The sequence below is a fragment of the Phalacrocorax aristotelis genome, chromosome 1 (genome assembly GCF_949628215.1).
Source record: "Phalacrocorax aristotelis chromosome 1, bGulAri2.1, whole genome shotgun sequence".
In the NCBI taxonomy this organism is placed as follows: domain Eukaryota; kingdom Metazoa; phylum Chordata; class Aves; order Suliformes; family Phalacrocoracidae; genus Phalacrocorax; species Phalacrocorax aristotelis.
In genome coordinates, this window is record NC_134276.1 from 135,139,263 (window position 1) to 135,154,312 (window position 15,050).

The following is a 15,050-nucleotide window of genomic DNA, read 5'->3' on the forward strand; positions in this document are numbered from 1 at the left end:
CCTGTGCAAAGCCAGCAGGAAGGCATCAAGCAACAGCCTTTCCCAAACCAAACTGATGACATCCTAACAAAGCACTGAAACATGAAACTCTTGATTTCTGTGTGTCTCTGGTCCCCTCTCAGGGAAGGTTCACACTGGAGGATCTCATGCACACACCTCGAAAAACTAACTTCAGTTACACAAATGCTTACCATCACCTGCAGCCATTCCATGTCACAGCGAAGAGCTTCGTGGACATACACCCACTCACAGCAACACTACCTTGTGGGCTGAAGCAGAATGTCCAGGTGACCTTCATGCTCAGTCGGGATGACCTGGGAGAAGACACCAGCCGTATAGGTTTTGTGTATTATGTGAGTAAGGGTAGTAGAGAACCTGGGAAGAAAGGCTGCACTCATGAGATCAGACCCCAGTGAAATGTTGAGGGTGTAATTAAGATCATCCCTGGGGGGAATGACAGGAAAAATCTTGGTTTTGGAGAACTGAGTGAACACTACACCCAAGGGAGCTAGCCTGGCCACAGTGTGATCCTGGAATTGGGGCCCCAGTCACATCCGTGGAAGGGAGGACAATTCTATCTTTGCAGCCCATCACTCCCTTAGCCTCTGCCAAGGGTGCAGCAGGAAGTGTCCTGTGCAGAGTCTGCTGTCAAACTCTTCTCCCTTTAAAACTGGATGGGGAATCCATCTGGACTACTGGATGTAGTCCACATGGGTGAGTGGACTATGCTCCAGTGGCAAATAGCAGTCTGATCATCCTGTTCTCTTCATCTTGCAGGTCACTGGGAAGGCTGGAATTGTTGTCAGGGGCCAGAGGACTGTCCAGGTCGGGAAGCTGAACAGTAAGTCTGCGGCAGCCAGACAACTGGAAACAGCTGAGGCTGGTGGGTTTCTAGATCAGACAGTGAGAGTTGCCAGAGTTTCTCCCAAATTCCTAAATCTATAGCTCCTAGGCAGTCAGCAAACAGGACAGAGGGAGGCTGAAGAAGCAATTGTGTCAGCTGGAAGAGGCCGAAAAGACAGAATGAGGGAAACAATGATGGGAACAGGGACTGTGAGGACCTGTGGGAAGATGGAGCACAAGGACATGAACCTGTTGGAGCGAGTCCAGAGGAGGGCCATAAAGATGATCTGAGGGCTGGAGCACCTCTCCTGTGAAGACAGGCTGAGAGAGTTGGGGTTATTTAGCCTGGAGAAGAGAAGGCTTCTGGTACCTAAAGGGGGCCTGCAAGAGGCTGGAGAGGGACTTTTCACAAGGGCATGTAGTGATAGGACAAGGGGTAGTGGCTTTAAACTGAAAGAGAGTACATTTAGATTAGACATAAGAAGTTATTCACTATGAGGGTGGTGAGGCACTGGAACAGGTTGCCCAGAGAAGCTGTGGGTGCCCCATGCCTGGAAGTGCTCAAGGCCAGGTTAGATGGGTCTTTGAGCAACCTGGTCTAGTGGAAAGTGCCCCTGCCCGTGGCAAGGGTGTTGGAACTAGATGACCTTTAAGGTTCCTTCCAACCCAAACCATTCTATGGGGTCAGAGAATGGAGGGAGAGGGCAGACAAAGCAACAGCAAGAGTTGGTTTGACATTCTGGGATTATAAAGCAGAAAAAGGAAGAAGGGCAGAAAGAGATCTCGGTGGGGCTGTGATGGAAACACTTTGCTTTTCCTTCCTCAGTGTTGAAGGGCTCCTTCTCCATCCCTTTGACCTTCACTGCTGACTTCACCCCATCACCTTCCTTAGTGGTGTATGCCATCTTCCCCAATGGAGGGGTAACAGCTGACAGCATCCGGTTTGATATTGCCTTGTGCTTTGAAAACCAGGTGAGACTCACTCCTGTGTCTGGGGGAGAGCTGACAAGCAGGAGTCAGCAGACCTGAGGGAAGGAGACCCTCAGATCCTTCAAAGAGAGAACTGGGGAGAAGAGAGAAGGGGATGTCTGCAGCACAGGGACCAGGGACCAGGAAAGCTTCAGCAATGACTTCTGTTCATAGCAGTGGCTGAGCAGGGAAGACTCCAGCTGGTATCCCTCTTTCGGTCTGTGCCACCTGTCTGTTGGCCTCCTCACCCCTCTTTCTCTTTTTCATATTTCATCTCCTGGTGTGTCACTCAAGATCAAGGTAGGATTCCCAGTTAAAGAAGCCCACCCAGGGTCAACACTGCAGCTCCGACTACAGGCAGCCCCTGGCTCCCTGTGTGCAGTACAGGCAGTGGATGAAAACATGTTCTTTGTGAGACCAGAAAGCGAACTAACAAGCCAAATGGTGAGTGTCTGTGCAACCAGGCAAAAAGCCAGGAGTGATGGATGGGCTGGGGGAGGCAGGTAGGGGCTGTGGCAAGGGGAGCCGGAGGTTAATGGATCAGGAGGTCTTTGTGTGGAGGAGAAAACAGGGTCTGCCTAGGGAGATGGGCAGGAACAGATATGTATGCTAGTGGAGGATGGAGCAAAGCATCCGGAGGTATCTGCTCCTTGCCCAATTCTTCCCTGCCTGTGAGTTTCCTTAGGTCTATGGTTTGTTCCCTGCTGCCTACCGACATGGATATCCTGTGCAAGCAGAAGAGCATTCAGATCACTGTGTTCAGCCCCAGTCCACATCATCTCTTCTACGAGGGAAGCCACAGCATTCATTTCAGCCTGACATCTTTAACCTCTTCCGGGTAATCGCCTTGTGACTTTTCCCAGAGCTGTTGAAAGTAGAAGCATGTGAGACATCTTTCTCCCCAAGCAGTCTGAGAAGGCCTTACTTTCCCCAGACTGCCCCTGCTGTCTGTCCTGACCTAGCAGTGCTGTCTCAAGAGACATACAATCCCATTATGAGTATGAACACCTGTATTCCCCTCCACAGATGCAGAAAGCAAGATGATGGATCAGCAGAATCCAGCTTTTTGGGCTTAGGAATGAAGTCCTGGGCTGTATACTCTTGGTTTATAGTATTAGAGAAAAGAGAGACAGGGAATGGTCCCAGGCATTAGACCACAGATCATTGACATGACTTAGTTGTTAGCCTGCTCTCTGGCACTGTTTTGAGCTGTTCCCAGGCAGATCTTCTCTAGAAAGGACTAGCCTTAAGCAGCATGGGCACAAGACAGGCAGTGCCATCTGCCTTTGGACCTGGAGATCAGACCCTGTCCTCTTTTATTTAATAATAGAGAAACACTCTAGGAGGCTCTTTCACAGCATAGGGACATTTCTTATGTTTGTGGGCAGGCCCTAGTCACACCCCAGGGGCTGAATGGCGGGGGCTGTACTCCCCATCACACCTCTGAATTCAGAGGGCAGTTTTCATCCAGCTATTCCCTCCAGTGTGCATGAGGAGATGGGGCAGGACACTGACACTGTTCCTCTGTGCTCTTGCTACTAGAAATTCATTGAGAGGAGCAAGACATGCTGGTGTCCCCCAGAAGTGAGGTGGTGGTTTAGCAACCTCCTGAGAAAGAAGGGGTAGGGGAGGCTGTGCAGTGCCTACCTCAGCACTGTGTCTGCTTGGGCCAGTGCTGCTCTGGTCCGCCCAGGCACTGGGCTGTTCTGTCCCAAATGGTTTTGAGAGTCATTTTGAAGAGCAGGGGCCACTTTTCCCCACTCACAGATCTTTTTCTGCCTCCTCTGCCCTCCTTCTTCTCCTAACAGAACATGGGGCTGAAAATCTTCTCAAACCTTGTAATCAAGAAGCCGCCTCTGTGCTTTCATCAGGTGGATAGGAAGTCAGCCATGGGTAAGCCGCACTTTCAGTCTACGTGGGATATGAGGTCACCCAGATGGAAGAACCCTGTGATCTCTGGGTTTTCTGGTGGTACCAGAGTACCCATTACTACTCTCTGAGGACTAATGGGTACTGCTGCCACAGCCTAGCTCCCTGGTCCACCAGCCTCAGCAGGAATGACCCAGTCCCTGTAAAAAGGGCTCTGATAAGAATGTCACTATGTGGATGTTCCCTGACATTAAAGGATGGCATTCCCTTTCCCGGCACAGACAAACCCAAGCATGGGCCAGGATCTGTTTCCCAGTGACTACCTCACAGGCTGTGCTGAGACCTGGCCTCTGTCCCCACATGTGGCTGCAGGAACAGTCACTTCCTTCCTCTATGTCTCAGTTTACACTAGATAATCATACTAAGAAGACTCACACACCTGCTGATATTTAAATCATTGTTTGCAGAGGGCTATAAGTTTTCTGCAGACAAGAAAATGGTATTTTTATTCACAGAATTACAGGAGTGTTGGTTAAAATGGCTCTCTGAAGATCCCTAATCTCTTTAGCACCAACTATGGGTCAGGTCAGCAACGGGCTTTGCCTAACGAAGCCTTGCAAAACCTGCCACGAGCTCACTGTAAGCTGCTTCTCCTGTTACCACTCTCTTTTCCCTTCCTATTTTCCGTTTCCTACCAAATCAGTCCACTCCTCTGTGTTTTCCTCTGCCAGACTCTTCCCATATCTCTCTTATTGCTTGCTTTGCCTCTTGCCCCAGTTCTAGGCTGTCTATCCTTGTCAGGGTTCACCTCTTCCACTCTGGTGGGAGTCCTTATTCTTTCTTTCAGGGGGGCCTTCTACAGAAGACCGAAGAATCACCAAGGAACACCACCAATTTACAACCCATGGAAGACTTCACCACTATTTCCCTGAAACTTGGATCTGGAATCTGTTCTCTGTTGGGTAAGTGATTCTAGACTTTACAAATGGACAGAAAGATGATCCCTTTGTCATTGAGTCTTGGCTGACTTGCACTTGTGCAAAAGTCCAGTCATAGGTATAGAGAGAGGTCTGTTTGTGAATTTTGTGGCTTTTCCATGCATCTGTAGTGCATCAAACTGAAGGACTAGTAGACTTCAAGGTGCAGAACTGAAGTCTACACAGGTCTAGAGCAGAGTAATACACTTCAAGACCAAACCACCAACTGTTGTCCCCTGACACATTGGGGTGCACTCTACTAACTTCTCAATTTGGTGGGTCCAGCAGATAAATTTGTAGCCCTTGTTGCCACAGTGCTTAGATTAAGACTGATGAATCAGCACTCAGGAGTGTATGGTGGTGCTGCTTTCCAGAACATCATGCTATTGACTAACATGCTGTTGACTGAGTATACAAAGCTGGAATGTTCGGCCAGTGTCTTGCTCAGGAGAAGTGTATAAAGGCATTACTGATGGCATTTAAGCAGGGTTTATGGCTTTAGGGAACAAATTGCTGAGACCTCCCTTGCTCTGAGCCACTGGAGCAGAAGTCATTGGTAATACAGCAGAGGTTGACCCAAACATAGGACCTGCATAGTCTCCCTCACGCAGGGCCATGGGCCCTCCCCATTGCAGCAGAGTGGGATGAACGTCTTCATGTAAGTGCTTTCTTCCTCTCAGTTCCAATGGCAGCAGGAGTGTTGTGGTCACAGCACCTGCTGCTGCTGCAGAGTGGAAAGTCAAGATGTTCTGCTTGGCTGGGAGGGGATTTGGCCTTGCCCCAACCACGAGCCTCAGAACGGTCCAGCCCTTCTTTGTGGATGTGACACTGCCATATTCTGTCATCAGAGGAGAGACCTTTGTGCTGAAAGCTACTGTCTTCAACTACCTGCAGCAGTGCATACAGGTGTGTGCCTGGGCCACAGCTAACACTGTGTGGGACAGACCTACCACACCCTCCAGTTTTAGAGTGCATTGTGCCAAGCTATTGCTTCTGAGTTCCCCAGTCATTCACCTGAATCTGTCATTCTCTCAGATCCATGTGGTCCTGGCTAAATCCTCAGACTTCCAGGTGGAGCCATGCCGGATCTGCAGGGACAAGGAGTGTCTGTGTACAGAGCAGTCCAAGACCTTCACGTGGAACGTGACAGCCATCCAGCTGGGTATGGCAGCAAAAATGGGAGCAGTGATGGGGAACCCTAAAACTGAAGTGAGAGGTCCAGAGAAGCTGGCACAGCCTTGCCTCCTCTGGATCCCAAAGTTTGTTCTCAGTGGTTCAAGCATGCGATCCACCGTGTCTGCTTTCTTTCTTCTTAGATAGGCTCATCAGAGAGGGCAGGAACTGAATGGGTGGCATGGAGAACTCTTGAAGAGAGGGCTGTGGGACCAGCTGGGGAGGAAGGGGCTGCATGGATGTGGGTGGTGGAACCTGGTATTGCTGGAGCTGTGCTTCATATGCAATGGAAAGGGGACACTGGGGTCCAACGGGCTGCTGGACCTTCTGTTATTACAGTCATATGTAGTGCAATGAAGTCATTGCTGGTGAGGCATTACCTAGTTCCCTCATGATTAGGGTTTCTGAACAGCCATCAGTACTGGGTGGCTCAGCTTTCCTGGCCAAACCACTGAGGCTATGAAGACCAGCCACCCGAAGCATCTCAGACCACTATCAGTTAAAGCAAGTTGACTCCATTTGGCCACAGATATAAGAAAAAGGCTCTGTTTAATTTATTTGCTAGGGACTCTGAATATCACAGTGAGGATAGAGGTACTGGACACCACGCTATGGTGTGGGGGCAGGAAGCCCTTGCCAGCTACCATGAGGCGGAGGCATACGCTGGTCAAACACTTGCTGGTCCGGGTCAGTATGAAAGCAGGCTCACTTCTCTCTCTGATTATCCCTGCCCCTGGGGGAAGGGAGGCTGAGCTGGGCTAAATGGTTTTCTCTTCTCATTTTTTGGCCAGCGTTAACATACCAAGGCTGTGGCTCAGTTTGCTTTGTTCCCCCCAGGACCTAGCCAAGCCTATTCCCTTCTTGTGGCACTCTTTCTTGAGCTGCATTCATACATGATGTCTGTGTTTCTTCCTGTACTTTTCCCTGCTTATTCACCCATTGTACATGAGCTTTTGTATATGCTCGCTGACCAGAGAGCCCCAGCCTTCAGGCTTGCTCTTGCTCTCTTAAGCAGTGGAGCAGGCAACTTCAGTGCAGATGTGCCATCGGTGAGGAGGATGGAGTCCCTGACAGCCTGGGGACTAACCACTGAATTCAGACCTGAACTGCTCTGAAATTTTGCTGCTGTTCAGGAATTTTGTGTGTAATCTTGTTTCTCCTGTCCCATATTCATGTTTGTGCCCTGGCAGCCAGAAGGTGTGTTAGTGGAGAAGTCTTACAGCTCCCTTCTGTGCCCAAAAGGAGGTATGTGGACAGCCTGAATAGGTCCTACAACCTGAAATACCTAGGCCTGCGAGTAGGATTAAACTGTGGGAGGTCTGATGAAATAATGTTTTCAAATTATTTTTGACATAGGAAGTTTCAATTCCTATTAGACAGGAAAGAACAAGAAATATTACTTCCACATGTGCTGTCCTACTGAATTTGCCACTGCATGTAGGTGGCAAAATCCTGCTTTTATAGTCTCTTTCCCACACTGCAACCTCCAAGAGTTCCTGGGGCTTGATAGTCAGCAGTGAGAGCTGCTCCAACCCCACCACCCTGTCCCTGCAGCATTGCAAGTCTCCCCAGGATGTCCCTCTGCTGAGTGATGAACAACTGTGATTCTTTTGAAGCTTGTGAAACATAGTGAATTGAGTTGTGAAGCTTGGTGAACTGTCAGCCTGGCCAGCAGCTTTCACATCTCTTCTAACCTGAAACGTTTCCAGGCATTGGAGCTTGGTGTGATAACTGGGACAGACTGTAGGGAGCAGTCTGTGTGAGCAGGATGTAGGCAGTGTCCCATATATCTGTGCCAGCCTTGTCCTTCTGGTTAGATGCATTTGGCTTGATTTTTCTTGTTACACCTTTATCCTGTCGTTACCAGGAAACGTGGCTGAAGAACCTGTGTCCCTTCGCCTCCCTGACAATGTAGTAAAGGGATCTGCCAGGGCTTCCATTTCCATCTCAGGTATGTGGTTTCCATTGTGGGCTCACTGACTGCTGTTACAGATGAACAAGGCTTAATTTGGTGATGGTGTTAGGGATCCATTTGACATGAAACTGCTCAAAAGAGAGGATGCTGTGTTTCTATTCTCTGCCAGGTTTGCCAACACCAGGCTTTCAGATTTCTGGAAGAGCACTTAGGCTTTCATGGGAAAAGTAATCTGCAGAGGAGAATAATCCTTATTTTTCTAGCTAGAACTCTGGAGCAAAGACTCTAGGCCGTTATTTTTACTAAGACTTTGGAACCTTGGCTAGTTCTGTATAGATACAATCAGCAAAGTTCATAACCCTCTTGTCTCCCTGTTAAGTTTCGCTGCTACAACAAAAGGTCCTGGAGAGAATAAATCCTTCTCAGCATTACTAAATTGTGCAGAAATGCTTTGGAGAGGCTGCTGGGACCAGGCATACCTACCATTCAGTACACTTCTTTGCAATATGCTCGTTTGCCCCCATGCCAGAATTGGTATGAAGCCAGGCCTGGCATAAGTAGCCATGGATATTTAGCAACAGAGCCCCAAAGGAGGAAACAAAAGGCAAAGCTTTTCTGTCTGTCTGGAGGACGTATGGACACCTTCACGCCATCTGACTAGCACCACTGCTGGCTTACTGACATTTTGATCCTTGACATATGGCCAGGTAGAACAAGCCTGGCTAAAGACCAGAAACATCTCAACCTCTCCCTGAGTGCTTTTGTATTTGTCTGTCTGCCTAACATGCACTGAGCAGCTGCAGCACTGCTTACAGCCTTTTACAAATAGTACTTGTTATGGTTGGAGCCCTTCAGACTGCAAAAGCTGGTAAGGGAAAGTTCCTCAAGGACTCCATAGTGTGGTCACCCTGCATCACGATGCCAGACTGGGAAGAGGCAAAACAGTCACCACTTTCCATCCTGCACTCTGTTGTTTACTCCTCTTTCCTCTTCTCTCCAGTGTTTTCCTCCTGTGCTGAGAAAAAGCACTGTTATCCACTGCCTGGCTGAGAAGCACCTCAAATCATACTTACATTTGCTTTGTTTTTTACACCCTTGCATAGGTGACCTCATGGGTATGGCACTGCAGAACCTGGACCATCTGGTGCAGATGCCCCATGGCTGTGGGGAGCAGAACATGGTGCTGTTTGCTCCCATTGTCTATGTGCTGCAGTACCTGGAGAAGACAAGGCAGCTGACCCCTGAGATCAAGGAGAGGGCAACAGGAGTCCTGCGCAATGGCAAGTACAACAGATCCACTTTGCTCCTCTGCCTTCCCCTGTGTCCAGCCTATCAGCAGCTCTGGCCCTTGCACTCACTCTGTCAATGTTGGCCCCTCTGTGTTATTGTGCCCCCCAGGGTACCAGATGCAGCTTCTTTATAGGCACAGAGATGGGTCCTACAGTGTCTTTGGGCAGCAGGATGGGGAAGGGAACACTTGGTAAGCACTGCAAATATCCCTCACTTCTGATTTTTCCTGTCTGGGTTAGAGCAGCTAATGTACCTGGGAAAGATGATAGGATGTGTGTTCCTTCTTTTGGATGAAGACCCCAGGAGCTCTCTGGCAGGGAGACAGATTGAGGGACTTCAGCCACTTCAAAAAGCAGTGAGGTGGGGCAGCAGATTCTCTGGGAAAGTGGAACAACAAAGATGTGATCCAGGGGCAGGAGGTCCCTTTTTGTCTCTATGGTCCTGCTGTTGACCCACAGACAACACCAGGTACTGCTGGTGGTGTCCCAGCAGCCAAGAGGAGTACATACTGGCTGGAGGTAGATCAGGGAAGAGCAATAAAAAATTTGTCTCCCCAGGGAGGGCATTGCTTGGGAGAGAGCTTCATTAGCCCACCTTGATCCTGTGGTGTCTGGACTGGGAGAAATGGAGAAAGGAAGGGAGGAAGAAAATGGGAAATTCAAGATTGTCTCTAATTATCTGGGGGAGATGAAATGCAATGGGTAAAAGTAGAAGGGGTAAGATGCTTCTTACCTATGAAATAACTGGGTAAAGCAGTAGTAGATGAGTAGTACATCTGTGGAGCCAGGATGAGGGAGAGGAGCCACGTGGGTCCTGTGGACCATCTCCACTTCTAGCTTGCCTTTTTGTATGAAAATGACTCTTTTTTGGCACCCCACTATGTCAGTATTAACTTCAGAGACAACCACCAGGAGGCCTTTGACTTTCTGCCATTTTTGTGTTTCTTTTTCTCTCACAACTCGTCCTCTTCCTAGGCTGACAGCTTTTGTAGTCAAGACTTTTGGCCAAGCCAGAAAATACATCTATGTAGATGACAAGAATGTCCAGGATGCCCTACACTGGCTAGAGCAACACCAGCTCCCCAGTGGCTGCTTTGCCACCAAAGGGAGCCTCTTTCACTCCTCCCTAAAGGTAAATGAGGGCCAAGCCAGGCAGCACAGCTGGGGAATGGCTGGACAGATGTGACAGCAAAAGATTGTGGGATCCCAAAGAATCCTGGAAAATCACTCCTGTAACCCATGCAACCAGCCTTAAAGAGAGCAGGGTATGGGGCAGTGAACATGAAAGGAATGCTTTTCCGTGTGGGGTTTCACTGCTTGCCTCCTCCAGACACCACTGAGAGAGTGAAAGGTGCATTCCCTTCACAGGGCAGTGTAGATGATGAAATCTCCCTGGGGGCATATGTCGCTGCAGCACTGCTGGAGCTGGGTCAGCCGCTGAAGGTGAGTAAGTTCCTGCTCCCTCATGCTCTCCTGTATGCTCCCATGCCTGGACACCGCTATGGGGATATGTCAGCTCATAATGCTGGCATTCTCCAGGCCAGGAACAGGTAAGGAGCTGCTGGGAGGGAGCCAATGTTTGGCCAAATTTTGAAGTCATTCCTCAAAAGAGACAGTGCTGTAAAACTGGCATGGTGGCTATGGCTCCCAGTGCACGCTGAGGCTGCATTGTGTGTTTTCTCAAGAGAATGTATAATTTAATGGCTTTCTCTGGAGCTACACCAGGAAGACATAGTCTTGCTCCCTGGAATGAGGTCTTCTGCCCCCTGTTTTGCCCCTGTCAGAGTTTGGAATGTTTCTCTTCTCCCATTGCAGGGCAAGCTCATGCAGACTACCCTCCACTGTCTGCAGCAGGTGGTTCACAACATCACCAACATCTACACAGAAGCCGTGCTGGCCTATGCCTTTGCCCTGGCTGGGGACTATGAGACAACCCAGGAGCTGCTGTACAAACTGGAGGAACAGGCCATCAAATCAGGTGCTGACTGCTGGTTGGGGCAGTAATGCTTCTTATTCATCTGCTGGGATCTGGAGTAATGTATGCCCAGCTACAGTGGTAAAAAATGAATGTATTTGTACATATGCCTTGTATTTGTGCAGTAACTGAACTGTGTGACTAAAAATACGTTATTTCACAAGCTGTGAGGGTGACTTATCACAGAGAGTTTCCCCAGCCTAGAGGACTTCTAGATCCTCTTGAGGGAGGAGGTAGGAATCCATGAGTTAAGACCAGAAGCAGCCCTGGAGAATAAACTGAAGAAAGCAATCCTGACCTGAGTGCAGGGAATGAGCTGAAGGAGCCCTGAAAGCACTCTGGGTTTTGTTTTCTTTGAACCTCCAATTATGTCCTCTGCAGATAGCCTACATGCTCCTTTTCCTTCTGCAGGAGGACAGATCTACTGGAGCCCTAAGCCAAGCTCTCCAGCTTCCACAGACTTCTGGCCTGGTACTCAGTCAGTGGATATAGAGTTGACAGCCTATGTGCTCCTGGCATACCTCTCTAAGCCACGGGTGCATGCAGGTGACATGACAACTGCAGCAGGTATTGTGGCATGGCTGACCCGGCAGCAGAACGCCTATGGTGGCTTTGCCTCTACCCAGGTAACAAGTAGCTCCCTGTGGAGTAGCTCCTTTTGCACCTGAGGCTGGCAGGGTGAGTCCTCTTGAGGTCTTCCTGCTCAAAGTCAGCTTCACTAGAGCTGATGCTTTCAGAGGAGTGACTGTCTCTTCCTCTCTAGGACACAGTTGTTGCCTTGCAAGCCTTAGCAAAATATGCAGCAAGGACATTCAGTACATCAGGCCAGGCACTGGTGAGGGTGAAATCCCAGGGGGCCTTTGGGAAGGCTTTCCAAATCAACCGCCAGAAGCGGCTGCTGGTGCAGCAGGCAGAACTGACAGAGGTACCGGGGCAGTTCCTGGTGCAGGTCCATGGCAGCAGCTGTGTCTTCACTCAGGTGAGGTGGTGGGACAAGCGTGGGAGAGAGGAGAGGTGGAGGGCTATGCCTCTTCTCCCTGCATGAGATCATGACTGGCCTGTTTTCTCCCCTCCTGGTCCTCACCCTGCAGACAGTGCTGAGGTACCACGAGCCTCCCCCGCGGGCTGCTGTAACCTTCACTCTGCGTGTCCACACAGAGTTGACCAACTGTAGCCAGGCCAATCCACGTGTCCTCACTGTCCACATCCTTGCCAGGTGATCTCAAGGGTTGTTCCCTCCTCCAGCAAGACCCAGTGTGCTTGGGGACAGCAGCCAGGAAAGCCTCAAGGCTGCAATGGAGGGACCTGGCACTTGGGGCTGACAGGACAGAGGTTGAATTTAGTAGGTGGAAGGGGTGGGGAAGGAAGGTGCTGGTTACCTCCTGCAAGAGGAAGCAGTGGCTGCTGTGTCCCCAGTCCTGGATGGGCTACCTGGCTCAGGGTCCTGGACACAGGGTATTGTGGTGGAGGGAAGTGGGGCTGGGAAGGCACTGTTCTCACAGTGAGACCCTCCAACTCTTTCTTCTTCTTTAGCTACATTGGGAGCAGAGTCACATCCAACATGGTAATAGTGGAGGTCTCCCTGCTGTCTGGATTCGTCCTGGCTCCTGGATCTAGGGTGTTGGTAAGGACTTTGGAATAAAAAAAAAAGTGACTGTGGTGAACGGGTCCCACCTGCTTGATCCTCTTGGGAATGGTTCATTACAGGCCATGAGATAACTAAATTATTGGGGGCCATTTGCTGTTGCAATTGAACCAAAACCTCTCATTTCCATGCAGGGCCCACAAGGGTTGGCTACAGGAGATCAGAGAAAGATCAGCTTCTCCCACTGACACTATTCTGCCTTGGGCCAGGAACAAAATGTGCTCTGGGTGTGCTAAACACCAGGATTTGTTTGCCAGAAATTCTAAGACAATATTTCTTAGTGAGTCTCTAGTTCTAGCAAAAAAGAATATTCTTTTTCTAATTAAGCCATAAAACTGAAAGATTAATTATTTGGGCAGCCCCCAGACAGGTCTTTAAGAGCAGTCTAGCAGTCAGTCCAGTGAAATAACCAGAATCTTTACTCATGCCTGCACCTGTTTGCTGACCAATTCGTCAATCCTATTGTACTATCCACATGGCCTTTTGTCCCCAGAGTGGGAGATTCCTCTAACTGAGCAAGGATAGCATAGTTCATCCCCAAGATGCTCACAAGGAATGTCCAGGAGGGACTACAAAAGATATAATCACTAAAGCTGTTATGCATGAGAAAGACACAGTTCCACACAGAGCCCAGCTCCACACAATCCCTTCAATACAACGGTGGGTCCCTCAGGTCAGGAAGCCCTAAGTGCTCACAAATTTGCTTGTGTTATTCTTTCCTATCCCAGCTGGAGCGCAGAACCATCATTAAGAAAATAGAAGTGAAAGCTGATGTGGTCTACATTTATCTGGAGAAGGTAAGTGGGAGAAAAAGCATTTGGTTTGGCACAGTGAGAGCAAAAGGCCAGAGGACAAGGAGCTGTGTGAGAAGCCCAAGGCTGGGCTAGGCATGGGGAATGAGCACTGGTAGAACTGTGGGCAGAGGAAGCTTGCCCAATTTCATTGTCATTGGGTTAATGCTAATCTCACACATACTCCATTTCTAAAATTCAGAATCTCTAATGGATTAGACAGATTTAGTGCAAGAAAATGTTCAAGCTAGGGAAGATGATGATGCAATGACTTTTTTCTTCCCTTCCTTGCTAATTTCTTTTCACCTCCCCAAGCTCAACGATGAATCTCAGACTTTCATTCTGCAACTGGAACAAGTAATTCAGATGAAGAACCTGAAACCCGCGAACATCAAAGTCTACGATTACTACCAGCCAGGTTGCAGATTCCCTCCTGCGCTGGGGCTGGGAGCTGGGTTCCTGGTTCTCTGGCTGGGAAAAGATATGCACTCTTCTCTGCGTGAATGCATGTGTGTGTAATTGGTTTCCTCATTTCCTTTTGCAGAGGAGCGAGCCTTGGCTGACTACAGTGCTGTCTGTAGTTGAGGTAGGCAGCAAGTTCCTGTGTGACACAAACAGTGGCGCCAGGAAATGATGGGTCTTGGGTGGGAGAAAGAAAATGTAATCAATCAAAGGTGGGAAGGAGGATGGTAATCAGTGGGGAGCATATATCCAGCTAGAAAGAGGAACTGGCAGTCGCCTGTGGCTAGGGGTGTGGAACAAGGAAGGGGGCTCTTTTGCAGCCAGGGAGGCAGCTGGAAGGCCCTGGTAGGAGGCAGAGATAGGGACAGCATCTCCAAAATGAGTGTGAGGAAGGAAGGGCTGAGCATCACGTGGAGTGAGAATGCAGAGCTATAGCAGCCTGTGCTAACAAGGGCCCTCAGACTTGGACATGGCTCCATTCCCTCCACCCCCCACTATATTAATTGTAGGGTAGAAAAGGGGGAATCAGGGAGCCAAAGGAGCAAGCTGAAGCTGGGAAGATGTAATACTTTGTCTTGTGGGGTAACATACACAGCTGCCAGGAGGGGGATGTCTTGTTAGTAGTAGCCTGAAGCCAGGACAGGTCTGGAGAGATCCCTTCTGGAAGGATAAGACAGAATCTTGACATGGTACATGCTGCATCCTGACACCATCCCACAGCCAGAGTGCTGCCTAGGGACCTGCCTAGAGAGCCACCCCCACTACTAGCCAAGACAAGGCACCTTCCACAGCCTGATAATAACCATGGAAGGACTGGATCATGCCCGAATCCATGCCCAAACATGGATTGTTTGGCTTACCTTTTGTTCCCACAACTGCACATGGTTCCTCAGAAAGGGGTGGAGGAACTCCCAAATTTGTGTTAAAGGAAAGAAGAGGAACTGGCCCACCATGAATCCTGCCTTTGCCCAATATTTCAGGTTGGGCACTGAATGGAAGGAAGTGCCCCAGCTGAGACACAGCCCACATTAAATTTGAGCCCATGTGGTCCTGCCTCTGAGTGGATGGCCTGAGGGATCACAACAGTCTAGCAGTTGTGCCTGCACTGTGAAGGCCTGGATTGGGGTGAGGTGGGGTGTCAT

General features: G+C 49.5%; 1 protein-coding gene across 1 annotated transcript in view; it reads left to right on the top strand.

Annotated features, from left to right (window-relative positions):
* Nucleotides 1-15,050, top strand: part of LOC142064950 (alpha-2-macroglobulin-like protein 1) — a 28,970-nt gene that overhangs the window by 9,829 nt on the left and 4,091 nt on the right. The window contains exons 12-35 of the mRNA XM_075110573.1: nt 123-353; nt 778-841; nt 1,670-1,815; nt 2,107-2,256; nt 2,498-2,650; nt 3,621-3,705; nt 4,529-4,643; nt 5,339-5,564; nt 5,694-5,820; nt 6,397-6,518; nt 7,022-7,076; nt 7,699-7,782; nt 8,850-9,026; nt 9,145-9,226; nt 10,011-10,167; nt 10,404-10,478; nt 10,851-11,013; nt 11,422-11,636; nt 11,774-11,989; nt 12,102-12,226; nt 12,544-12,634; nt 13,384-13,452; nt 13,762-13,864; nt 13,991-14,032. Coding sequence (XP_074966674.1) covers nt 123-353; nt 778-841; nt 1,670-1,815; nt 2,107-2,256; nt 2,498-2,650; nt 3,621-3,705; nt 4,529-4,643; nt 5,339-5,564; nt 5,694-5,820; nt 6,397-6,518; nt 7,022-7,076; nt 7,699-7,782; nt 8,850-9,026; nt 9,145-9,226; nt 10,011-10,167; nt 10,404-10,478; nt 10,851-11,013; nt 11,422-11,636; nt 11,774-11,989; nt 12,102-12,226; nt 12,544-12,634; nt 13,384-13,452; nt 13,762-13,864; nt 13,991-14,031 — 3,072 coding nt within the window. The 3' untranslated portion in view covers nt 14,032. The remainder of the gene's footprint in view (nt 1-122; nt 354-777; nt 842-1,669; nt 1,816-2,106; nt 2,257-2,497; nt 2,651-3,620; nt 3,706-4,528; nt 4,644-5,338; nt 5,565-5,693; nt 5,821-6,396; nt 6,519-7,021; nt 7,077-7,698; nt 7,783-8,849; nt 9,027-9,144; nt 9,227-10,010; nt 10,168-10,403; nt 10,479-10,850; nt 11,014-11,421; nt 11,637-11,773; nt 11,990-12,101; nt 12,227-12,543; nt 12,635-13,383; nt 13,453-13,761; nt 13,865-13,990; nt 14,033-15,050) is intronic.